Source organism: Mustela erminea, chromosome 1 (genome assembly GCF_009829155.1).
Source record: "Mustela erminea isolate mMusErm1 chromosome 1, mMusErm1.Pri, whole genome shotgun sequence".
Taxonomy (NCBI): domain Eukaryota; kingdom Metazoa; phylum Chordata; class Mammalia; order Carnivora; family Mustelidae; genus Mustela; species Mustela erminea.
In genome coordinates, this window is record NC_045614.1 from 167,115,470 (window position 1) to 167,143,025 (window position 27,556).

General features: G+C 37.7%; 1 protein-coding gene across 10 annotated transcripts in view; it reads left to right on the top strand.

Moving 5' to 3' along the window:
* The first annotated feature begins 987 nt into the window (after window positions 1-987).
* Window positions 988-27,556, top strand: part of CBLB (Cbl proto-oncogene B) — a 221,116-nt gene continuing 194,547 nt past the window's right edge. For 4 of the 10 annotated variants that reach the window (XM_032350058.1, XM_032350063.1, XM_032350076.1 and 1 more), the window contains exons 1-3: window positions 1,048-1,141; window positions 2,580-2,761; window positions 15,816-16,066. In XM_032350058.1, the coding sequence (XP_032205949.1) occupies window positions 2,594-2,761; window positions 15,816-16,066 (419 nt within the window). In that variant the 5' untranslated portion in view covers window positions 1,048-1,141; window positions 2,580-2,593. The other 6 variants (XM_032350066.1, XM_032350086.1, XM_032350096.1 and 3 more) reach the window with 4 other exon arrangements.

Sequence of the window (27,556 nt, forward strand, 5' to 3'; positions counted from 1 at the left end):
TAAGATTAGGCAGATGTGGTTTTTGATAAAGGTATAGTGATGGAACCACAGAAGAGAGATCACAAATGTAAGAAGAGAATGGCAGATACCATAAGGTTGTTTTTAAGACGGAGAGAAATATAAAGCTGACTCAAACAAACACACACAAAAAATTTCCTCTTCAGTCATTTATGCAGAAACTTGCACTAAATTAAAATGATGTATATATTAGCAATTTCCATAACCTGGTTCTTTTACTGCCCTGGCCTGTTTAGTAGAGACTGTTTGGTCAGCACTGTCGACTGCATGCGTTTTCATCAGCCTCATGTTTGATCTGCACTCTCTAGAACCAGCAGGAAAAGAGACACACTCAGAAATTTAGGAAGTTTGGGTTGGCAGTTAGGTGTTAACCCTCATTGGCTCTAGGCGAGGTTTATATTTCACCCCAGAAACCAGCTGGGTGATTGTTGCTCTTTTTTTTTGACAGCCGGCAAGAAGCTGTGCCTTAGACCTGTTTGGCTGCTGTCCTGGGTAGAAGAGTTTGGCAGCCCTAGGGAGATGAAATTCTTGGGCTTCGGACCCGCCCAGAGTACACCCTCTCAGCCACTACTCTGTTGCTATGAAACAAAAGACGAGGAAGGTGAGCGAAGCAGGAAGTCCCGCCTTTGAGCCCCCGTTGGCTTTGGCTCGGGCTCCCAATGCTCACGCCCACCCGCCCACTCCTTATTGGTCAGTTCCTTCAGTGCCTTGGCATCCTTTCTTCCATCTCCTTTCCCGTTTCCACTTTCGTTCTTCGGTGAGTCCAGTGCCCCCATTTCCCTCCGAGTCTCTTTGTATTTGGGACGTGCCGCGAGCGGGCCTTCCTTTGGGGCCATTGTGTACTGTGGGAGACGTGGACTGGGGGGGTAGTGCGAGAAGGACGGCCGCCTCCCGCCCATTGGCGCCGCCCGCTGTCGGGCAGGGCAAGGGCGCGTGGGATTGGCCTAGCGGCGCGAGGCCCCGCCCCCGGCTCCGCCCCGCTCCCGGGGCTCTCTGTGTGTGTATCCTACGGGGTGGGGTATCCAGCGAGTGGTCTCCACCTCCAGCTCGTGCTGCTGCGGCGTCCCGCGGCCTCCCCGAGAATCGGGCGGGAGGGGAGAGCGGGCGTGGATTGGTCTTGACGGTAATTGTTGCGTTTCCCCGTCTCGGTGGCCTGCGCTCCGGCTTGCGCCTTCCCCGGGAACGTGCTTTTACGGCGATCACACACTCCCTCCCCTGGCTCCCCACGCACCCTGGGCTCGTGCGTGTAGAGTAGGACCCGCGCACACGCGTGTCTCCGGAGAGCTGCGGCGGGGAAAGGCCGGGAGGGAAGGGGGCGCCGGGGAGGCTTGCCGCTTCTTTCCGGCCAGGGGACCCTGGGGCAGCCAGCCGCGGGGCCACGGAGGTCCAGGGGACAGCCCTGGCTTCCAGCTGCTGTCGCCGCGGCCGGCACAGTTTGAAGAGGGGTATTTAAAGACCGGAACCCGGGCTGGGCCGGGAGAGGAGGGAGAGGGAGTGAAGGGAGCCGGGTGGCTGGGATTGCTGACATCCCGGGTGAGTGTGCGTGTGTGTGTGTGTGTGTGTGTGTGTGTGTGTGTGTGTGGTGGGGGGTTGGGGTGGGGTGCGTCCGCCTGGGAGCCGAATGCGGGGCGCCCAAGACCGACGGGTCTGCGGGCGCTGGACGTGCGAGGGGGGACTCCGGCCTTTCTGTGTCCACCTTCCTCCCCGAGCTGAGGTCCGAGTGTGGCAGGGGAGAGGCACACAGGAGGAGGGCACACAGACGTCCCGAAACAAAGCTTTGGACCCCCACTCCCTTTGCGTGAGACGAGAGGAAAGGAGCAAAATAAGTGAACACTCTTCTCCTTTCGGTGCCCGCGCTTGTCAGGTTCTCACCCCTCTTTTTTTAGTGGGTTGTTTGTTGGTTTATTTGGCTCTTAACTTGGGGCTAACTCCTTGGTTGAAGAGCTGTGTATTCGTGGGTCCATGTTCCCCTATCCGTACTTGTTGGTGTTAGCGGGGAAAATCCAAGTTCTAAGCCTTTGTTGACAACAGCTATGTCCCTTGCGCTCTTGTAGAATCATCTTCACATTTATATAACTCGGCGAAATCTAAGAGAGTGAAAGTGAGGTTTTCAAGTGAGGCTCTCAACATGTTTTCTGGGAGCTTTAGTTCTAGTATACATTGAATTGAGATTAAGGCAGGGAGGGGGAGAACATTGTGTTCCTATCTACTTGGAGGAAACCTTTGTAAGTTGTTTTGTTTTGGATGGCTTTTTTGTTGTTGTTGTTTTGGTTTTTTGGGTTATGAGTTGGGTATTAATAAAGGCTTTGCCAGGTGAAATTCGAGAAGGATACATCTTTAACTCTTAGTGCTCCAAAAGCAAATCTAAGGTTACCGTTTGATGTGCGAACAGATTGAGAGTGCAGATTCATAGCTATTGGGAAGTTGAACCTGGGACCCTGGATTTTGTTCTCAATGGTGGAGGATGTAGTGGGTACAAATTAACCTGTTCAGTTTTCTGCTGGGTAAACATTTTCATGACCAACTAACTTTTTTTCCCCCCCTTAATCTGCCTTTCAAAGAACTAAGGTTCCAGATGGCAAATTCTATGAATGGCAGAAACCCTGGTGGTCGAGGAGGAAACCCCCGAAAAGGACGGATTTTGGGTATTATTGATGCTATTCAAGATGCAGTTGGACCTCCTAAGCAAGCAGCAGCAGATCGCAGGACTGTTGAGAAAACTTGGAAACTCATGGACAAAGTGGTAAGTTCTGTATGCTTGTTCCTGTTATTTGCCCTGGATGTGGTTTCTTCTTCTATTGTTTTATTTGTACCATCAATTAATATTATTGTTACCATTAATTAATAATTATTGTTATGGCAACAGTCTTTAGATTTGAATTGACCATTTTTCTTGCATCTACTCTGTGTGTTTTAAAAAGTTGGATTCAGAGCAAAGACTTGCTTGTGTTTTCTTTTTACCTTTTGTCCTACTCTTCAAGGTTCAAAGTTCCTCTATATGACTCAGATATTCAAAGATTTTTCTGTTGGCTGCTTTTTGTTAGTACATGGCCATAGAATAGTTTGGAGGTATTTGCTGTCTTATGTGAAGTTGTGTTACTGTTAAATAACAAACGAGTGCAAACAAGTGTTTTAAGAAAACCCTCTGAGGGACCACTCATGACAACCACAGTGCATGACGCTGAGAGTATTTACTAGAGGAAGAACCAGATTAGTCCTTAAGTGGGGAAGCAATGTTTGAGAGAGTTTCCATTTCCATCTGTGAGAATTCATCTTCATTAAGAAACTTTTTCTTGTTGTTAATGTAGAGTTACAGTTTCTTTCATCTCTTCCATCTTGAAACAGGAAACCTTTTCGATTGCACATTGTTTATTGTGAAAGGAAAATTTATGATGGAGGTGGGGGTGCTGAGAGTATCAGAAACCTCTGTGGTTTCTGCATGTTGCTTTCAGATGAATAATAATTTTATAAGAAGAAGTCAAGCTGGGTGTTAGTACCCTGAGAAGTCTAGGCAACCTGAATATTTTACTGGAGACTACTGAGAAACTAGCTGTCAGTGTCCTCTTTTACTAAGTAAGATTATGAAATAAATATGATTAAGAGGTGGCTTGCTGCTGTGCAGAATTAATAGTTCTTGTTTTTGAAGCAGTTAGTACCATCCCCTGTATATTGGTAAATGTTTGTAGCACCATCTGGTTTCATTTCGTAGATATTTGGGGCTAATTATGAATTTAGTTGATGCAGGGCTCTTGATATTTTTGTGACTGCAGAAATGGAATTTTAAAAAAGTATCCTCTGTAGGGATTTGCTAAAGCCTCCATGAAATCATATAGTAGTAGTTGCCTTTACTTTGGCTTGTAATTGTGTATGAATATTTGCCACAAAAAGCCACTGTCAGTGTGGTATTAGTGGCACAGGAAAGTGATAAGATTTGCTTTATTTTCGTTTATCCTTATGTATAGTACAGATGGATAGATGAATGATAGGCTTACCATTCTAGGTCCGGTGGTGCCAAATGCAGAGCCAGAAAATTTTGCCAGATAAATATCCTTAGTTTTGGGCTTCATTGTGACCTATTTAAGCTTCTGCCATTTTTTTTAAATTGTGATATTAAAATGCTCCAGACAGAATGATGTCATAGTGTCAGAACATTGCAACTTGCTGGTTGAGGTCAGGTTTGGATTTTAGCATTGGATACTTAAGAATGAGGAGTATGCAGTGGGAAGAACTGCATATATTTAGCAGGCGCAAGTAACTGTCTTTGGTTTTCTAAATAGAATGCGATTTAAGGTCACTTTCATTACCTAAGTCATTAGTTGGGCGTAAGAGAAGGAATTCTTGGTTTTTCCCTATACCTGTTATATGAGTGGGCAACATGGGTCAGATTCTCCCAAGGAGCTGCCCCTCCCTCCCCATCCCCTTCTGCGAGAGGTCAGAATTTGTACATTTATGGTTTATGAGTGAATGTTAGCACAGCAAATAAAAAAAATTGGTATCAGGAAGAGGTGAGCTATAGTTAATATAAGAGTCATTGTTTTTCAAACATTAAAGAATATATTCATAATTTTGGTTTGTAATTGCTTGTTAACATAAGTTTTATCCACTTTTAATTATTTTACCATGGGTTATGGTAAAATAGATGGTTTTTGATAGTTAAGCCTCTGCCATTGTTTATTTTACTAACTCTTTTGTGGGTTTGGGTTTAGCCTCTCTAATTGAAAAACTTGACTCATAAGGAGAACTATTAATGAAAGTCTCTACTTAGTGGAATGTGGGTAAGGGTGTTGGCAAAGGTGCATTGGAATGGCTTTTCTTATTTTGTCTTCATTATTTGTCAAGAATGAAAATAATTGTGTTCATTTATGAATGCATTCATGGGCTTCGTGGAGGAAAATCACATGAATCACTATGAAAGACCTCAGCGTGTTCATCACTATTCTACCACACAGTAATAAAAAGGCATTGATAATTACTAACTGAAAATATATTTTATTAGATTGTGTAATACAGAAGTGTCCCTCACATGTGTTTACCCTTTTTTTTTTCTTTGTTAGTGGTGAAGGAAGTGGTTCATCATCTCAACATTGTCCTGGTGATTACATCAGGATATTTATTATGAGTCCAAATGTTAATCTCTTGACCAATCACCTGTTTTATAAACTAACATCAATAGCCTGAGTTTAGCTTCTGAATAACAGAAAAGAGTAACTTTCAAGTCCTACTGGTAGTTACGTGATAGGCAGGGTTAGGTGTTTAGTTAGCACGTTTTTCTTTGGGAAGCCTCTTCAACAAGGACAGATCTTAGAAGGATAAATATGAAATGAACTTTTAAGTTCAGTACGTTGCAGCTACCTACTAAATCAAAGAACATTTTACAGTGGATATTTTGCAGTCCCAGACTGTAGTAGAAATTTCCAGGAAGTGTGTAGTTTTACCATTCCCTGGCATCTAGAATTTAAAACAGTCAATTGAGACTCCAGTTCCAACTAATTGTTATGTTTTCAGAGGGCAGACTTCTAGATACAGTCACTGAGAGTAGGAGAGAGTCATTACTCAGTTGGTTTGTGTGTGTGTGTGTGTGTGTGAGAGAGAGAGAGAGAGAGAGATGTAAAGTATTCTGTAACCCAAAATCAGTTTATTGAGAAAAAGGATTTAGCATATCGCAAAGCCTCCCATTTAGACATATTTTCTGGCCTTGGCTCTATGTGTCAGTTTAAGTCAATAGCTAACCCCAAACTCTTCTGGTCCCTGGATATCTGATACAGTGACAGAGGTATTACTCATGAATATATATCCAGGTTCAGATGTACCTGAAATATGGAATCTATTCCAAAGCTATTACAGAGATGGGTTTTTTTTTTTTTTAAGATTTTATTTATTTATTTGACAGAGATCACAAGGAGGCAGAGAGGCAGGCAGAGAGAGAGGAGGAAGCAGGCTCCCTGCCGAGCAGAGAACCTGATGCGGGACTCGATCCCAGGACCCTGAGACCATGACCTGAGCTGAAAGCAGAGGCTTAACCCACTGAGCCACCCAGGCTCCCCAGAGATGGGTTTCTTAAACACTTAACATTTATTGAGGGCCTACTATGTTCCTACTAAGTGCTTGTTATTAGGGATACAAAGCTAGGTAAGATGTATAATTTGGCCTCTGACGTGTCAAGGAACTCAGACACTGACATCACAGCCAGGCATATAAATGGTAATCTATTATTTATATTATATTATATTTATTAGGTAATTGCCATGTAGTATGGACAAGGCTGTAATACAGACCTGTGGGAAGTACAGTGGGGGCAAAGTGAAGAAGAACCTCCTTGTTTTTTGGCTGCTGCTCAGACAGTTGCCTGTCTGGATTCTGCTGGCCACTGTCCTTAGGAACAGCGTTATTGTACTCTTGTTGGAAATGCTGAGGTGAGGGTAAGAAAATGATTGCTAATCAGTATGGGAGAAATGATAATTTATTAATGTGAGGTTCCTGAGCCTGGTTTTCATAAGCGCCTTAGCCAGGTGATGGAAAGTGGAAGGAACAGTTTTCCATCTAATAGATACTAAATGTACTGAGCTTACATGGATGTTCAGGAAATTAGAAAAGAATTAATTGATGCCGAAGAGCAAAGCAGCTTGAGTACCTGCCTACGTTTTGTCTTGTTGTCCTTGTCATTTATTTGAAATTACATTATTGAAAGACTTTTAAAAGCATTTAAAAAGTGATGATGCCAAATAGCCTTTTCCTGCCTTTTCCCCTCAGTACACTCAGTACATTTGTCAAGCTGGAGTGTAATTCATTCTCCATCTTTATACTTTGACTGCAACTATAATTTATTTTAAAGGTTGTCAATCAGAGATGCTTGGAATATATGCAGCTATTTTAACAAATAATAGTCGATATTCTTTTCTAAGATGAATTCCTTATACCTCTGAAAAATATTATATGTGGGATAAAGCATAGGCTTTGGATGCCTCTTGTTTATGTTTGTTGGGTTTATGTTTGTTTATGTTTGTTGGGTTTGTTGAGATATCACTATCCTTGGGCCCTTGGAATAGGGAATGTCATTTATTTGAATCATTCTTCATGTATTTCCTTTTCTTTAGTGAAGTTCTTCCATGTTAGCAGAATCATGGGCACTTTTAGACTTGGGTAGATGATAACACATTAAGTGTCTGAACAGTTTTGCTTAATACTGAGATTTTGAGCTCTTGTGCTTGGCTAAGTGGAGTGATTCCAAAGTTTGGTCCTTTCTTCGGGAAAATTTTTTATAAAATAAAAGATTAAAGGAATCCTACCAAGTTATCTTGGTTTATCCTTGTGACTTAGGACACGCATTTAACAGAAGCCTTAATAAGTTAGTCATCTTTTCAACTCTCATAAAATCTTTACCATTCAGGTTTTAAATCAACTCTTCTTTCTTCAAAGCTGCTTTATATGCTATCTATTGATTTCACCATTCATTTATCAAATTCCATCTGGAAAGATAGAGGTTTGTAAACACCCATTCCATTCTATGTAGTAGAGTGTGTTCTGCATACTCTAGAATGCGATAAGGGTTAATGGGGTATAAATAAAGTGCTGTGACGTAGGATATGGTTGGGGAGGATATGCTTGTGGGGGCTGAGGGGTTGATCAGGAATGCAGCTGGTAGAGGTGTTATCCAGCTACTCTTTCAAGGATGTTTTGGATTCCACTGAGGTGTAGGATACAACAGGCTGAAGGAATGTGGGTAGAGGGAGATTGTTGAGAAGTTAAGTTAGAGAAAGATGAAGATGATTTCTGCTCTTTCAAGGAGTTTGGACTTTATTTGGTAGAAGAGAAGTGTTATTATGTTTGAGTAGAGTGTGAAAAACAGTCAAGGCTGTGCTGTGGTCGATTATTCTCTTGACTCTACAAAGCATGGATTAAGAGAAAAGAAACTTTAAAGTAGGAGTAGTGATCAAGAAGAATTAAAACAGACTGGGCAAGAAATAATGAAGGGTTGAACTGAGGGCTGAACTCCAATTGAGAGTCAATTTAGCAAGCGTAGGTTCAAATGCGGGAGGCTTTTTTTTTTTTTTTTAAGATTTTGTTTATTTATTTGATGCAGAGAGACACAGTGAGAGAGAGAACACAAGCAGGAGGGGGAGTGGGAAAGGGAGAAGCAGGCTTCATGTGCGGCTTGATCCCAGGACTCTGGAATCAGGACTAGAGAGGAAGGCAGACACTTAACAACCGAGGCATGAAGGGCGCCCCTGTGGGGGGCATTTTGGAGGTAAAATTTCCAGGTGCGGGTGACTCTTTAGCGATAGAGGATGAAAGAGATGGTGGTGAAGTGAAAGTGACTCGAGGTTTTTAGCCTGAAGGCGGTGATGCTTTAAATGAGATAAGGAACATAGTAAGAAAAAGAGGAAGCTTGGGAGCTGGTGCATAAGTTTGTTTTGGGCCATGTTGAGTTTGACATGCCAGAGCGAAATCCATTTTGAAATCAGAAAGTTGAATGTGCAGTTAAAGAGAGAAGTTGAAACTGAGGACATATGTTTGGTAGATATGCCCACAGAGGTAGTATTTCAAGCTGTAGACCAGTAAGAGATTTGCAATGTAGAGTAGAAGATGGGAGTTAGAGAAAAAGTCAGAGGTTGGCATTTTGTCTGTGTATGGGGTTGTAGTTAGAATTAGATTGCAGAGAAGGAGAGAGAATCCTGCAAAAAACAGCGATGAGAGAGGTAGGAAAAGAATTAGGGCAGATTGATTTCTTGGGTAGAGACAGCTTCAATTAAGGAGATAGTTTCCAATTCTCAGAAAACCAAATTCAAGTCCAAGTGGAGAAAAGCAAGCAGGATGAAAATTGAAGAAGTCGCTGAATTTCATGAAGAGAGGCCAATCGTTGACCTTTCAGAATAGTTTCATTTACGTGATGGGGCTAGATTAAAAAGAATGTGTGGGTAACTTAACAGTTGTTCTCTAAGTGACAACTGGTGAAAAGAAAGTTCTGAGAGATAGCTTGAGGGTTTGAGCAGAGCATAACTTTGTGTGTGTGTGGAGAGGTGTATAGATTGAGGAGAGAGGTATGTAGATAGGGAGTAATTTAAAATGTAAAGGTAGAAGAAGTAATTAATAAAGTGTCATCCTAGCTTACAATGTGGGAGGAAAAGTCTAAGTACAAGTAGAAGAGTAAACCTTGGTGGATAACTAATTGCTACTTATATAAGAGGGAAGTAAGAAAATCTACAGAGTTTTGAGAGAATTTGTAAATTTTATTTTGGGTTGTAAGGAAGTGATTTAAGGAATAACATTTATAATGTTCAAACCACGTCTTAAAATTGTATATTGTAGAATAAACAATATACATTTTAATCAGTCTTCTAGCAGTTAAGTGGGCAAATAAGTAAAACATGGAGATGGAAGTAAGTTCTTATCCTGTGTATTTAGCTCATTTTAGAAACATGCTGTGACTTAAATGATGTCAGGATACTATTTTTATCTACTCTGCTTGGGCATATGGGGAAGTTGGTTTTTTGTTGTCATTGCTTTTGTTATTGTTTAGCATTTTTTAATTGCTGATATTTTCCGAGTAATGAAGGAAGCATTTTGAATATAACTGACCAAATTTTTAGCACTTTAACATACAAATATTTAAATCATTATTAAGCTCACTCATGCTATCTTCCAATAGCAATTAACAAAAATAGTTATTAAACAATGTTCTGCTTGTTCAGATCCTGCATCAGCTGAGTACTGCTGATGTATTAATTCCATATCAGGAGTACCAACCTGGGCTTATTACCGTTTGCTGCTTTTCCTGCGCAAAACACTCCACAGACTTTTACAGAGCTGCAGGTAGTATGAGGAACTTCAGGAGCTGAAAGAATCTCTGTCTGTCAAATAAATAAATAAAATCTTTAGAAAAAAACAAAACAAAACAAACTCTTAGCGATCTGCAACAGAGCAGTCAGTGCCCTTGGTCTGATTCTCATATGTTGGCAAAATCTGCAGTTTACCATGATGTGGTATAATATAAAATACAGAAGGAAAAGATGTACTAAGAAGTACTGAGTACCAGCTGTGTGCTACGTACCGTGCAGGTCACTTTACATTTCCTCTTCTGAGAATCATAACATCCTGAGTTTTCTGGAAGAAGAAACTGGCCCACTGTTGGAAAACTAATAAATAGTAGCACCAAATCTTAGGTTTGATTGACTCTAGCATCTGTGTTCATAGTATGAAGATTCAAGTACTCCATTCCATGGAATAATATGATTCTTCCTCTTCCCATGAGAAGGAAATCAAAAGGCTCTTTACCTTCTAATATTTGATATGATCAAATTCTTCTTGAAACTTTGTATCCACTTAGGTTTATTCACTATAGGTATGGTTTTCCTATTTGTAGTATTCTCTTCTGAGAAGTTCTTTGTTTCTTTCCTCCTTCTACACCTTCTTTCCGCCATCAAGTATTTATTTTGCATCTACCATATGCAAAATTCTACACTAGGTGAAGGAAACAGACAAGTAAGAGATAAGTCTCCACTTAAGGAAGACCAGTTTTCATTTGGAAGGAAAATAGTGAACAAATGAACACACAATTGATATGAACACACAACTGAAAATCGATATTTTAATTACAGCTAGTCAGTTATTTAATGATGCTTATATTTAAAGACAGCTTTTAAAGAAAGCTTCATTGAAAACCATAAATAATTTGGTAGTTGGCCCAAATCCTACCTTAATTAATATATCAGATTCATAACCAATTTTATATGCTAACCTTGTTTTGCCCAATTAATATTTTATGTAGAAAGAATTTTATATTATTTTTATACTCTTTACATTTTATACTGTATACATGTACATACTTTTATGTACTTAAGATGATTTGCTAAATTAAGATGGGAAGAATTCAAAGAACTCACGGATGCTTTTTTATCATAATAATATCCTTTGTGTAATTGCAATAAGGAACCTCTTAAAACATTTACATGAAGAGAACAGACAAGGGATTCTTTCAAGCTTTTCATACTGTTGTTAAAAATGGGATATTTCACTTCGTGGGTACATTGCTTGATTTAATATAACTGCATCGTCCATGAAGTGAGGTGTGCTTTATAATGAAAGTCTGTTACAGTGTAGGCACAATTCCTTACTGTTGAAGTTTCCATTTGCTTCAGTAGAATTTCTTTCATACATTTCAGGGGCTGGGGTGAACCTAAGAAATATGTTAGCTGACCTAATACCTCTTTGTTAACTTTTGACTACAAGTTTTAATTAAGGCACAGTGGGGAAAATCTTTAAATACAGGAGTGTTCCAAGAATAATTAATGGCTTTGAAAATTGTTACAGCACTCACAAATCCTGTGTTTATATTTGTGCCTTTACTTTGATATAGTCAAATATATATTTAATGTATGTGAATATATAGTATTTATAGTATATGTATAGATTAGACACATATTTTTATGTGTGTGAAATGGTAAAGGCATGTATAGAGAGGCCCCTTTAAAGATCTCTAAATAAATTTAAACAAATACAACAGGCAATTGCATAGTGTTAAGGAGAGAGTGCCTGACTTTCAACTCTAGACAGAAGGGTTTTGAGCAGTAAACTCAGCCACATTCCATGTCTGTGTTTTAGTATTGTTCTATCAAAAGGAGGGTATTGGTCATTGTGATTTCCAGGGTTCTCTTTAGCTCTAAAATCCTTTGACTCAATGACTGTAATGGAATTTGAAGCCTAATTCAGTACTAAGTGTTTTGCCTTTTAGTTCAAGAGTGAAGAGTAACCCTGCTAATGAACCAATCCTTTTATGCACTAGTCGATTCCCTAAAAAGTTTGTTATTGTATAAAATGACTGGAGATTTGTTCTTTTTAAAGCTCTTCTGTGTTAGGAACCACTTGCATTCTAGGGAGCAACTTAGATATTTCTAGATGACATCTAAGTCATTTGAATCTGAACTCGAACCTTGTGGTGAGCTTGATTTTTCTCCTTAACATACTGTTTTTAGAAAAGCAATTTTTCTTTCTCTGGCTTTCGCAGTTCCTTGCACATAGCAGGGACTCAATAAATATTTATTGACTTGAATTTGACCTGCTTAGAAGTCAGTCCTGGTGTAGAGTTACTCGTTTTTGGCAGGAGCTGTCATAAATCACAGAGTTTAATACTAATCCAACTGATGAACTCTACACTCAGCAGCATATCATAGTTCAGCTTGTATGTTACACTCTCCTGAAGGCAGATTTAGAAAACTTTGTGGACTATAGGAGCCCTGATGAATGGAATCTAGCCCATTTTAAATCTGCCTGTGCTACTCACCTGCAGGCTCCCTATGCCTTCACCTCTTAGAATGACTGCATTGACTCCCTCCTTTCTGCTCTACTTTCTGGTACCTCACAAGCCTTTGCCTACCCTTTTGCCTGGAATATTCCTTTTGCAAATGTAGGTATGCCTTTTTTGATACTCATGGCAAGTTATGAGTGAGCGGCTGCTTTTCTCCTCCAGCACTTTGTACTCTCCTCCATTAAAGCCCTTAACGTGTCCTGTAATTCTTTTTTAAGCCATCTGTCTTTTTCACTGGAAGACTCCTTGAGGACAGGTCTGTGATTTATTTCATTCTGAATTCCCTAGGGCCTGAAACAATGCCTGACACATAAACATTTTAGAATTAACAAATGGGTCCTGAAGTTCATGGAAATTTGCAAATGGTGTAAAAATAAAAATGTAAATGAGGTTAGGCAGGGATCATTAATTATATGCCTAATTCTAATTAAGTTGTGATATAGTTAGAAAGAAGATCAGCCTGAGATTCAGAAGATGCCGGCTCTTGTGTTAGATTAATGATTTTTTAATAGTCCCTTAATCTTTGTAGTTCTTCGTTTCTTTATCTGAAAATGAATGAATTGGACAGGATCTTTCCAAAGATCCCTTAGAGCAAGAATTACATTGCTCCTAAGTTAATTATAGAGAACTAGGCCTCTTCTGCCAGACTCCTTGAGGCAGGAAGTATGTTCTAGTCATCTATAATTTCCTGGCAGTAAGCTCAGTACCTGGTATATAGTAGTTATGCAAACAATTGTACCAAATAAAGCAATAAATGCCCAGATAGAATTACAATTTAAATAAAGCAAATGAGAAAAAGCTCACGTAGAGAATAGTAAATTAAAAATCTGTAACACTTCAAATAATCTGTTAAAGAACATTTACTTGGAATGTCTGAAGAAAATACCTGAGAGAATTTTTTTTATCAGTTAAATGTTCACCAGTAGACGAAATTAATTTGAAATTGCCTAGTCTCCTAACTCCAAGTTAATCATTTATCAATCTTTGACATGCTGTACCAAGTTTTATGTTGCTGAGATTAAACTGTGCCTGCTGTAGGTTGTGGCTGGCGATATTTTTGAAATTTGTATATACTTGTGATACTATCTTACAGTTTTAAGAATTGAAAAACTATATCTTGTTTGGATTTGTCAAATCATTGACATATTTGAGACTTCATCAGTCTTTAGGGCAGAATGAGCTTCTCTGATTATATCAAAGTCCCAAAAGGAGAAAGAAGGTAAAAAGCTTTATTAACCCCTTTAACTATACTTTTCTCATGATTTGGTGTTATTTAATTAATTATATTGCATCTTCCTATTAAATACTCTTATATTTAATCTTTGCTCGTGCCTTTGGATTATTGATTTGAATACTAGTATATTCAATCATGAAAATAAGGCAGTAATATAATAATATGATTTAAGTGTGTATATATGTGTGTGTGTGTTTGTGTGTGTGTGTGTGTGTGTGTGTGTGTGTGTGTATGTACTGAAGTATTCTGGAAAATCAACTAAGCCATCCATTTGTCACATCTGTACTATATGCTCGATACTTCTACATTGTATACAATAAAATAGCAAGGTGGAAGATACAATGCCCTCTGTTAATGTGTGAAATGGTTGTCTTAAGGGCTGTTGCTTGATAGTTTTTTCCCCCCCACACACACAAAAAAATCATATGGTTATTTCTTAAAGCAAGTGTGTTAGTAAGTGTGAATACTTTTTTCATTTGTTGTTTCCTGGGTTTCTTGTGTTTGTGGTTCTTGAAATTATTACCGTTCAACTGTTTTCTATTTGGCCCAGCCCTTCTGTGAGCACTCAGGGGTGAATCCATGTTTTGTTGAACTTGAAATTTGGAGGGGTCCTTTTAAAGAAAAATAATACAAAAGTACAAATACAAAATTGGGTATGAAGGTGAATTTTTTAGACTGATAAATAAGACACAAGTTATAAATCTTTAAACATTGATAAATCCACAAACATCAGAAAAATGATCTTGACTCTGTACACTTTATGCTTTGATTCTCTTCCATTGCCCTGTATGTTTCCAGTCCTGGGTACCTCTGGACACATGGAAATGACCAAATCTGACTTGGATCTTCCTGCTCCTATGCTGTGTGCTGCTCCATGGGCCTTGAAGTCTTCCCGAATCCATTCTCTTACTGCGCTTGCTGGCAGCATTTTAGCTAGCTCCAGAAGTGACTGGGCATCTCACATACCTTCTACCAAAGCCACACTCAGTGTATTATTTCCAACTCATATTCCCTTCAGCCATATTTGAAAAACACCCACAGCAGGAGGTTAAGTGTGATGAAAGGGAAGTCCTACTGGAAAAAGTCAGAAAACTTAGCCAATTGTGTTTAGAGTATCTTGCTCTTGAAAGTGTTACAAAGGATACACGATGAAGGCCTTAGAAGAGGAAGAGCTCTTAGAGGACCGTCAAGCCTGTGCTTCACGGGCTTCTCGGGAAAGCTGCCTTTATGCATGAGCGTGCACCTTTCCACTCTGGACACTCCTGTGCAGTGTCTGATGGTTCCATTTAAAAATTGTGTGATTGCGTGGTTCCCTAAACCCTGGTTGGAGGGGTAGGAACAAGATGGGTTAACTGACTTTTTGCAGAAGTTACTCTTAGTTATGCAGGCAGCTCTGCATGCCCCAGTGGTTGGGTGGCACCCGATGGAATGATTGAACCGTTAGGTACCACATGTTTATAGGCACGAGATATAATGTGGGGAGGTGGAAGAGACTTGTTTGGACCTGACACCCATTTACTACTTAATAACTCAGTTATTAAAATTGCACCTCTTTGTTTTATTCTCCTCAGGGTTCAGGAACAAAATACGAAAACGTTAATTAAAATCTATGAGAGGTTAGCTGGGAGTTCAGTGTAGTTGGATGATATCTAAACGTGAGACATTGGTTGCCAGCCGAAGAGGCCCATTTCCTAATTTTTACTTTAAAAAAGGATACTGTTAGTGTACGACATTTAGCATGCTGGAGTTCTATGAAGCCACGAACAACAGGATATTGTAGAAGAGAGAATGAAAACTTTAGAGGGGGAAAGTAAAGGTGTGTCATAGAAAAAAATGAATAGGAGGAGAAGAAAATTGGATTTAATTGTATCCAGAGGAATGCAGATATATACCAGTTGTTTGTAGATTGGAGATAGTAGTTTTATTTATTTTTTTTTTTAAAGATTTTATTTTATTTATTTGACAGAGAGAAATCACAAGTAGTTGGAGAGGCAGGCAGAGAGAGAGAGAGGAGGAAGCAGGCTCCCTGCCAAGCAGAGAGCCCCATGTGGGACTCGATCCCAGGACCCTGAGATCATGACCTGAGCCGAAGGCAGCGGCTTAACCCACTGAGCCACCCAGGCGCCCCGAGATAGTAGTTTTAAATAAAAATTTATATTGTGGAAAATGAAGAAATAGTAGTTTGATATATTTCTTAACTTTTCTGTGAAGGAAATTATTGTGGTTCCTATGAAAATGTTCTATTTTTGTCTCTTTTTTTAGGTCAGACTGTGCCAAAATCCCAAGCTTCAGTTGAAAAATAGCCCACCATATATACTTGACATTTTACCTGATACATATCAGCATTTGCGACTTATATTGAGTAAATATGATGACAACCAGAAACTCGCCCAACTCAGCGAGAATGAATATTTTAAAATCTATATTGATAGTCTAATGAAAAAGTCAAAGCGGGCAATAAGACTCTTTAAAGAAGGCAAGGAGCGGATGTATGAAGAACAGTCACAGGACAGGTAAGAATGTTTCAGCTTTTATTGTTTTTAATGGTAAGCTCATAATTTCCATGGCTTTTGGCTTCACAGCATAAATGTCACCGTATCTTTGTTTCAGAAGAAATACCGCATTTGTATATTTGCTTTTCATGTTACTTAAACCTTGTAGTTTTACTTAATTTTTTTTGTGATAATAGCTACTTCATGAGACCCTGCTTTTTCTTAAACTTTCATTTTTAGAGTGGTTTTAGGTTTACAGAAAACTTACTCCAAAGTTCTCATCTACCGCCCTGTTATTAGTATCTTGCATGGTATGATACATTGATAAACCAATATTAATGTGGTGTTATTAACTAAAGCTCAGACTTTACATTAGCATTCACTCTTTCTGTGGGTTTTAACAAAATATATGACGTCATGTATCTACCATTACAGTATCATATAGAATAATTTCACTGCCCTAGAAATACCCTGTGCTCTTGCCTTTTCGTTGCCCCTCAACTCCCCCACCTCCATCCCACAACTTCTGAATCCCTGGCAACCACTTATCTTTTTACTCTCTTTATAGTTTTTCCTTTTTTAGAGTGTCATACAGTTGAAATCATATAATATGTAACTTTTTCAGACTGGCTTCTTTCCCTTGACAGTATGTGTTTAAGGTTCCCCCTTGTCTTTTTGTAGCTTGATACCTCATTTCTTTTTATCACTGAATAATACTCCATTGCATAGAGGTACCGCGGTTTGTTGATCCATTCGTCTGTTGAACGATATCATGGTTGCATCCCAATTTTTGACAGTTATATATAAAGCTGCTATAAATATTCATATGCAGGTTTTTATGTGCACATTAGCTCTCAGTTCATTTGAGTAACTACCTAGGAGCATGACTGTCTTACGGTCTTATGGTAAGCCCGTGTTTTAGCTTTGTAAGAACCTCCCTACAGTTTTCCAAACTGGCTATACTGATTTTGCATTCTCACCAGCGATGAATGAGAATTCCTGTTGCTCTCCATGCACCAGTGTTTGGTATTGGTGGGACTGTCTTTAAGATGCAGTCTTGACTGGATATGTGCATGTCATAGGTGTGGGTGGGAGATGACACATGATTCTCATGGTTTGACTGTTAAGTGAGAAACTGAACAGGGATGGCAAAGACCGGAGGGATACCAACTGAATCTTCACTTTCCAGCCAGGATTCCAGACTTAGAGACTCCCCTTTAAAGTTTGTTGTCTGGCTATTTCAGTGTTACATCTCATGACCTATCTTAAATCAAATGAAGAAAAGTAGTTTTCCATTTCTGGGATATTTTAAGTTTATCTAGAATATTCACTGATAGTGATAGTATATTTAGATTTCTACATTCGAAAACAAATACTAATTAAAATTCGTAATATCTTAATATAGGTTAGTTGGATTTTAGTTTAAGACACTTAATCTTTCCGGATTTTAGTTTCTTTACATATAGGATAACCTCCAAGAAACTGCTAATCTTTCTTTCAGGTCGGAAAAGCTAGCCTCACGTAGTCTGATAAAACATAGGGTTGTATAATAGCAAATTCAGTTATCTAGGTGTATAGACTCTGAACTTGTCTGTAAATAACAGCCAAACAAATACCCAGAGTGAGTAAAACCATAAAAATCAAACATAAAAAAGTCCTTTGCCAAGATGTAAAATGGCATAAATGTTTGCTTATTTATAATTTGTTCTCTAAATTAGTGATGAATTCTATAATCATAAATGTCTACCCAATTATAACTATAGGCTCCTCATTTAATATACTTGGATCACAGTGTACACATCTTGCAGGTGGTGAATCCTTCAGTTGCCTTTTAGCTCTTAGCTTTTAGCTCTTAGATTCTCCAGGACTGCCAAGAGGAATGTGAATCACCTCATGGTATCAGAAGCAAAGTAGAGAAATATCATAGTGATTATTTCTTCTTACAGTTCTTTCGAGAATGACCCAGGTTATGGGGAGGCCAGCTGTTTATGTTTGAAACTATATTTTTACTTTGTAGTACTACCAGTGATTTAATAAAATCAGGTTGTTTTATGACTGTATTTATACTTCTTATTTAAATTTAGTAGCCCTGAAATTCTTTATGAACCAGCAAAAACATCCATTTAATTTCACTTATTAGGACATCAGGTTAGTGAGAAGGCATTTAGTTTCTCAGTATTTTCATTGGATGTAGTCATATATGATGTGATAAGCTTGTGGCCCACTTTAATGACTTCTTTAGAAACCTAAAACATTTTCTAACCCAGTCGATGTGATTACCATTTATATATTTTGATATTTTTTGGCTTTTTTTGTGGGAGCATATATGAGGGAATCTCTATAAATGTTGGTTGCTTGTGGTAGATTCCCACAGATGATGATAGATTGCATAATGCTGATCGATCATGTTGAGTTGATTCTATAAATTCTGTGTTTTACGTGTCCAAGTAAATTTTGTCACTCTCCTAAATTCAACTGTAAGACAAAGTTTATTAGTTTCTGTGCTGGTATAGCATATTCCTAAATGAATTTTACCGTCATCCATGTTCATTTTCTGATAGTGTTCTGTGACCAGCTCTTTTTATGTGGAACTTACATTTGATACATGTTTAATCAGAATTCATAATAGTGGACCATTCTTGCTATGCCATAACAAGGACATAGATTTTGATTTATGTTTCTTTTGGTGGTAATATGTTTTTACACATTCACTTTTAGGATTTTAAATGCAAGCTGAGGCTAAAGTGTGCCATTATACATGGAACTCTGGGACCTTTTGCTCTATAGAAAATAAAAGAAACTTCTTAGAATATTCTTATGGTGGGCAACAAAGTATTCTGTTTGGTAGAATGAGCTTTATAGAACATGGATGATGCACTGATTGCTGGGAATATTATAAAGTTTTTCCATGGGGGTCCAGAGCAGCTCAATCTACTGAGCCACCCAGGTGTCCCTATAGCCTGAATTTTTAAAGCGATTTCACAGAAATGTGACAAATATCATAAATAGAAGAATAAATGAAAAAAATATAGCAATGGCATGCAATGTATTTTTTGTGTATAGGTGGGAGGTAGAAATATAGATGGATTTATTTGCTAGTGAAATAGATATCATGGGCATTGTGAAAACTTCCTTGAGAACGGGTGGAATGATGATCTCTGGTGAGAGGCGTGCTGCATGCCTTGCTGGACTTTCTCAGTGAACCTTTTCTTTAGTATCACTTCTCCCAAGGTTGGTTTTTTGTTTTTTGTTTTTCCTTCTCTTCTCCCTCCTACAAACAATTGAACCTCACACTGAGTTAGTGGTCTCCAGCTGAATGCCTAAACCATTCTGAGCTGCTCTTTTTGGGAAGAGTAGTTCAGCGATTTCTGGCACACAGAAAGTTTTCGTGCGTATGTATGGGGTTGAGTCTGGGGGTCACGTAGAGAAGGGAGAATTTGTAGTTTCAAGCATGGAAGAGAGGTGAAACTTTCTATCATCTGGCTTAAATTTTTAGTGGCAAGAGTCGGAATGAGTGTGAAGGTAGTTATTGCTAACAAATGTAGAATTGACAGGAGGGGGCCTTTCTTCAGAGATTCGGTTTCATCAGTTGACCGTTTCAGTAGTGAAATTTACTCTTTCATATAAAAAGTTATGTGATAATCACCTGCTCAGCAAGGCCAGGTTTGGGACACAGTTTTAGAACACCCAGAGGGGATGACCTGAGGATACTCAGATTTTCCATTTTTCAGAGCTGCTTCAGTGAACCAGAGTGTGACAACCTATCTTCCCCTCCCACACTCTGGTTTACAACCACTGAAACAAAACCAAAAGTCAACTGAGGTGGAAAAATAGCTCTGGGTTTGATGGCCTATCTGTGAAGAAAATAAAGGCTTTAAAAAAAAATTCATGCCCGAAAAGTAATACATAGATGCTGTTGTGTTATTGATGTCATTTCAAAGCCGCTGGGCCATTCCTTATGCACATGAATTGTAGAAAATCCTAGTGTGCACAGCTTGTATAATAATATGCATTCTAAGTAAGATTTTTTTTTTTTAAAGTATTTCAACATAGAAAAATTAGTCCTGGAAGATGCTAGTCTTTATTTAAAATCATTCAGGAGTATCAGGCAAAAATCTTTCTCTCTACTCACCATTTGATTGAATAAAGAAGAATGTATTACCTGCTATATTAATAAAGTGCTTTTCCCTCTAAAGGACTACAAATCACTATGCTCGCTATTTATACCTGTGCTATAACTTATGAGAAAGTATACTAAGAACTTTTTGGAACTGATTTTTTTTTTTTTTTAAAGATTTATTTATTTATTTGACAGAGAGAGATTACAAGTAGGCAGAGAGGCAGGCAGAGAGAGAGAGGAGGAAGCAGGCTCCCTGCTGAGCAGAGAGCCCGATGCGGGACTCGATCCCAGGACCCTGAGATCATGACCTGAGCTGAAAGCAGCAGCTTAACCCATTGAGCCACCCAGGCGCCCTGGAACTGATATTTTAAAGATACATGGTTAAGTTAAAGTTGAATCAAAAATTGTCAGCAACAACAGTAACAGGAGCAACAAAAACACAAAACTGCAAGCAAGTCTATTTAGCTTTCTTCATACCCCATATGCCAACGTGGCTTTGGCCAAATAATAATGTATCAGTTTAGATGTTTAATTTGTATAAATGCAAATTCAGTTGATTGCATTGGTCATGGAAGTAGTCATGAAATTCCTCTGGGTTTTCAGTTTAATCGTAAAGAGATCTACCTGTATGCACAATTTGGGCTTCACGTAATAGTTTTCATTATAACTAGAATTCTCAGGTTAATGGCCTTGTTTAAAATGCCACATTAAGTTCTGTGTTTTCTCATAGGCAGCTCTGTATGTTGCGAGAAGGAGATAAGGAAAGAAGTAACTTTGAATGGTCTGATGCCATTTCTGCTCCAAGTGTGCTTTGTAGCCTTGGTTGGTTTCTTGACTACAATCTATGTTTTTTCAGTCTTTAAATTATTTTCTGGATGGCCACAGTATTTTTTGGTTCAGACGTTTCAACATCATCAACAAAGATGCAGTTTGTTTCAAACTAAAGGCTACTGTTGCTGTATCAGTCTATTAAATAATTTTTCAAATCCAGTAGTAGTTTCTAGTAAAAGTGCTGTTTTTATAATTATAATAATCGTTTTCAGGAGAATTAGTCTTAGGGAAGTTATGTCTTCCTTTATAAATATTTTCTACAGTATGTTTCATATATTTTATGAAATATCTATTGTTTATACATGAGAGGGAATGGTTTATACTCTTTTAAGAAAAATCTGACATTAAAAAAAATTAACCTAGTCTTTCTATTTTTCTCCTTTTTGTGTGTATGTGTGTGAGTGTGGTTTTTTTTTTGTTGTTGTTGTTATCGGTGGAAATTATAGTGCTTTTGCATTTCATGAGGACAAGGGACAAGATGCAAGTAGAAAAATATGACTTCTAAATACATCAAAATAGGTTACTGATTTTTTTGAACACAAGTACTTCAGTATAAACATTCAGTTGCCGTTTAATTTTTCAGCATTTGCATTTTAAGAATTTTTTTCTTTTTGATGGAAGGTGAGAGGAACTGAAAGATTTATTTTTGATATTTTAAAATAATATGTAACTTGGATTCAGAAGACAAATAGTAGTCAACCCTTTGATTAGCTGTGTCTGCCAGGTAGGAGATGGAATTTTTTTTTTTAGAAAACTTAAACATCTTCCTGAGATTGATTTATCATAAATGACTAGAAATTTTATTTAGTCTTGATAAGAATGCTTTCATTCATATTTTTAAGCATCTGAGAGATATGAATATACTTTTCTAAAGTTTGGAAATGAAGGGGCTTATTTTTTAACACACTTGTGAAATGAGAGACCACAAGAAAGTTAGACAAATGTTTTCAGAGTTAAACAAGGGGAGTCTGTTAGAGTGGGCAGGTGAGAGCTTGAAGAATCTTTGGCTGTTAAGGACTTTATGACTTACTCCATCTATGCTGCTTTTGCTAAGTAGATACAAAGTAATTTTCTTACTGGTTTTCATGTGAGTGAAAAGCGAAAGGGGTTTTGCCAGCAATTTCTTCTTTGGAGTATATTTTTAAAATCTAAAGAAGTTATTAAATACAATTTAAAACTAAATTCATTGTTTTTTAATTTTAAATAAAATGTTTACATTTAATTCATTCTATTTTATTTATTTTTCCCTGCCCTATTTTAATATCAAGCAGCCTCTAAATAACTCCTGATTTATTAGCCTTTAAAAATTTTATTGCAATTTATTTAAGTTCTTTCCAAATCAAATGATATATTATATACATATATTTTGATTTTATAATTGGAGAATTTTTTCTCTCTCCAGTTTAGAGTTTATTAAATGTTTACAAATTCCCGAGAGCAATAAGTATTGTATTATAAGACAGCAAGCCAGCTTACAGGACTCAAGTGAACTTGGCTTTACAGTTGAATACCTTTTATGTTTTTCCGTCTTAAGGCAGCTTATTAAAATTGATGATTTCCTTTCAGTAAATATCTGGTGACATTCAAATTTGGTAATTAAAATCCAGAAGCACTCAAGAAAGAATGCCTGTTTTTAGTTTCATAATAACAGTACTCCCAACAAAGAAGGTTGATGAATGATGTCTTTCAAGCAGCAGATTTGTTATTTAGTTAAAGACAGCTCCTTTGGCAGTTTCTTAAAAAACTAAATTGAAGTCTGTTTATAAAACAGACAAGCTGCAGTAATAATCATATAGCCTGAGGAATGCTTGGAAATCTAGCCCAAGAAGCGCCTTTTTTTTTTTTTCCCAGTAATTTAACAAAGTGGAGTTTCTAGGAATCCAAACAGATTAGCATCCAGCACTAATTGGGTAGGTCATAAAATAGTACTCATGTCTGACTATTTTGAAATAAAGTGCTTCAGAAATATTCAGTTTTCTAAATCCATTTTTAGTATTAATCTTTTGTCTCATTAAGCTGACTGTTAGAACATGAGTTCTTGTTTGAATTTGCATTTATACATCAATTGTTTATAGATGTGCTGATTATAGCAGGATACACCTATGAGGGAATTACAGGAAGTACTCAGCAATTCAGATAATAGAGTCGAGGCTGCTTGGTTTGGTGGGACCGTTGAAGAAAAAATATATAGATTTATTACTGAACTGTGAACATGTGATCATGTAATCCTGTGTAATCAAACATGTGTGAGTATATTAGTTTCCTAGGGTTGCCATAAAAAAATATTACAACCTGAGTGGCTAGAACAACAGTTTTTGGTATTGAAGTCGATTCTCTCACACTAATGGAGCTTAGAAGTCCAAAATGAAGGTGTCAGCATGGCTTTACTCCTTTCAGCTCTAGGGCAGAAGTTTCTAGGACCCTTTCAGTTTCATCAGCTCCAGGCTTTCCTTGCCTTCTAGCAGCACAACTTTAATTTCTGCCTCAGTCCTCACAGGGTGTTCTCATCCCTCTGCTCGTGTCCCCATTTCCCCTCTTCTTACAGGACGCCAGTCAGACTGGATCAGGGCACAGCCTGATGATCCCATCCTGGCTTTATTACATCTATAAAGATCCTGTTTCCAAATAAGTTCACATTTAATATAGACTCGAGGCTAAGATTTGTTTTTTAGAGAGAGAGATGGGGTGGAGGGGCAGGGCATGTAGGGGCAGAGGGTGGGGAGAGGGAATCTCAAGCTGACTCCGCACCCAGTGCAAGCCCAACCTTGGGCTTCATCTCATAATGCTGAGATCGTAACTGAGACAAAATCAGGAGTCAGGCACTCAACCGACTGAGCCACCCGGGTGCCCCAAGATTTCAGTATATGTTTTTAAGGAACACAAATCAACAGTGACCAAATAGATGGTAGTATAAAATGTATACTCAGGAGAAGAAAATGGAAACTCATTAGAGTATATGTCATGAGAAATATGGAAGACTTTTCCCTATTGAAGATAATGCCAAATAAAACTGCTTAAAACATTTTTTTGAAAGACCTGTAGGTCGAATAGTTTTTGTAATTTTTTTCAGATTTATAATAAAAAGCATGGTGAATTAATTTCTTGATTAATTTTTATGCCTCTATTAAAAACATGGTGTGACTTACACTTTCATCAGTATTTTTATAAGTATTGACATAAATGAATTTATAAGTACCTTATTACAACAAACGTTCTTACTGATTTTAATGTTATCTGTCTCTCTTTAGAAATTATTGCTATAAATTTGTATATTTAATTAAAGGTTATAATATTAATAGCCCTGATTATCACTTGATTAGGAATCCCTGTTTTACTCTTTTGTTTTGTGATAAAAACTCTGGAGTATTAATTAAAATAGTTGATTATGACTTACATCATCATTAAATCTGTTTACAAAGTTTTCTGTATTGCAAATTAAAAAAAAAAAAGAGGTGCGAGGTGTGCTCTATGTTGGCATAGAGAGGGCTACACTTCACATCCACTTTGTGTCTTTAATATGAAGATACAGAGTTTTGTAATTATGGATTTCAAATTAAGATTTGGGGGAATCAATTCAAGGATCTGAGCTTAAACAAGAATAATTGTTTCTTAAAGTGGCATGTTGAATAGGCCAGGGGTCAGCAAACTATAAAACTAGATAGTAAATATTTTACATTTTGCCACATGATCTCTAGCAACTACTCAGCTATGCCTTTATAGTAGGAAAGCAGACATAGACCATATGTAAATAAATCGACATGGCTATGTTCTAATAAAACTTTATTTATAAAAGCATGTGGTAGACTAAATTGGCTGTGGGCTGTAGTTTGCCAGTTCTTGGCCCAAAGTATTAAACACATTTTTGGGCAGTAAAATTTTGAAAATGTTTTTTCAACATAACCAAATATGTAAGTTGTATGAATTAAGAATGTGTTTGCCTAAAAGTAACAAAACCTGACCAACAGTAGTTTATGAGTGTGGGGATATATTTTTCTCAACAATGCTGTCAGAGACCCAAGGTCTTTCTGACTTTGTAATCTCCTTCCTTAGTTAGGTTTGTCCTCATTCTAGTCACTTCATGGTTGTAAAATTTCTGCTGTGGTTTCATCTTTGTTAAAGCTAGACAGGAAAGAAGGGCAGGGCAGCACCACATATGTCTGTCCTCCCTTTATCATAGATCGAAAAGCTGCTGGGAAGCTTTCCACCTGACTTGCTCCTTCTGGCAGATTTCTCTCAGGCCTTTTTAGGCCTCCGAGTCTCCCCTTGCTACAGAGGTGGCTGGTCTCTTGATATTTTTAAATAGCAGCATTCTTTCATATTAGTGAAAGCCAAGGGAGAAAAGGATTGGGAAAGGGTGTTCAGTCAGTCTGCAGTATCTGCCGAAAGAGACAACCCAGCATCCATGGACATAATTAATTTAGACATACTTTATAGTGTAACTTGACTTCGGGACTTATTTCTTTAAAATTATGTTGTCAGGAACTAATTTTGAAGGTAATCAGCCCCACCTCATAAATGCTGACAAAGGCCCAAGAATGGTTGGAGAAAAATGACTTTTTAGTAGTCATAGTTATAGCATTAGGCAGACTGTCACCATTTGTGCAGGTCCCCGACTCCCATCTCCTACAGGGGCATATAAAGGGGCAGGTGACAATTGTCCATCCAGTGGGTTGCATTAAGAACGAACCCTGAGCTTGAAGAACCTGGGTCTTTTACAGTAGGAGGTAAACTGGCCTAACCTTTGCACTAGAAGGAGACATTGGATATTAAGTCTTGTTTTTGTTACAGAAGGAGACACTGTTGCTATCATCCAAGGCTGTTTGCCATATAAATGTTTCTGAAAGGATAGTCCCAACCAAAGGGTGTCAGTATCTGTGATCAAAATACATGCAGACATGTGAGAGACCCATGGAGAATTTTATCTCAAAAATATATGTTCATTTCTTTCCTAGAAACCATAATTGTGTCATAAGTTATAAAATTTGAATTTCACTTAAGAATAAGATATTATGTTACTATTTCAGATTGTTAGTAAGATCAAAATATTGGGTTCTGCCATATGTAATAATTTATGTTTTATGAAATATCAAATATTTTAAGAATCTCATATATGAAATAATTGTGACATCTGGAAACAATAGTGAAAACTTTTTAGAATGACCTTTTTCTATTCTTACTAGCTTTGTAGGAAAATACTATTTAAAAATAAAACAAGGAACAAATTACTAAGTTTCTTCTCAAACTCATTATCCTATAAAAGAAAACCATTTTTTCATTTTTCATTGAGTAGTACCTCTTTTAAACTTCGATTACTATAAACTTAGGTTTAGACACAAATAATTGAAAGCAAATACTTTGCTTTAGTGGTAAGGAAGATTGAAATTATGTTTTAGAAGGAATATGTTATTTATCTTTGTCATCAATGACTATACCTCAGAGATGAGTAGTTAGTATTCCAATTCCCTTTTCTATCTGGAGAAGCTAACTTGTTTGGAGGTTACATGACTTGATGAGAATTGTATATATTTACATGTGATGTATTCTTTTGTTTTTTTTAACATGTGATGTATTTCTTTTCTTTCTTTTTTTTTTTTTTTAAAGATTTTATTTATTTATCAGAGAGGGAGAGGAGGAGAGAGCGAGCACAGGCAGACAGAATGGCAGGCAGAGGCAGAGGGAGAAGCAGGCTCCCTGCTGAGCAAGGAGCCCGATGTGGGACTCGATCCCAGGACGCTGGGATCATGACGTGAGCGGAAGGCAGCTGCTTAACCAACTGAGCCACCCAGGCGTCCCACATGTGATGTATTTCTAAATGATGTCTCATTACCAAGTTGGCATGAGTGAATCTGCAGCTGTTGGCATCCGAAGGGTATCAGCATTGCAAACCTTTGCACCTTTGTTTCAGGAGAACTCATTTGAACAATTAGCACATTTTATATTTGTGAAAATGAGTTGTTCTCTCATCTTCATTAAACCAGTATTAATCCTGTATGTCAAATGGTCAGTAAATGTGACTTTTACTTTAATAAGACTGCTTATATTTGTTAGTTAAATTCAGGATTGTTTATTTAAAGCTTCATTTCACATGCTTGTGTGTGTGTGAGAGAGAGAGAGAGAGAGAATGAGGAATGTTGCTTGAGAGAGAAAAAGTGCTGCCAGTGACTTTTTATGCTTTTAGTTTTTCTAGATGAGCAAAGTATTTTTTTTTTTCCTTTAGGGAAATTGGAAAATTTATCTCATTTTTTTCTGAAAATAAATTGTTAGCTCATTTTATAGATGCTGCACATACTTCAGTTATATTTGTATAAAGCAGCTGAAGTTTGAAGTTGGTAATTTATCACATTACTTTTTTCCACTTTATCAGTATTTGGTCAACTATAGCCTGCGGATCAAATCTAGTCCTTTTTTCTTTCTGTAAATAAGATTTCAGGAGTACGTGGACATATCCATTCTGTGGCTACAATGGCAGAAGTGGGTAGCTGCCACAGAGAATATATGGCTCACAGAGCTGAAAAATTTATTATGTGGGTCTTCAGTGAGAATGTTTATTGACCTCTGCA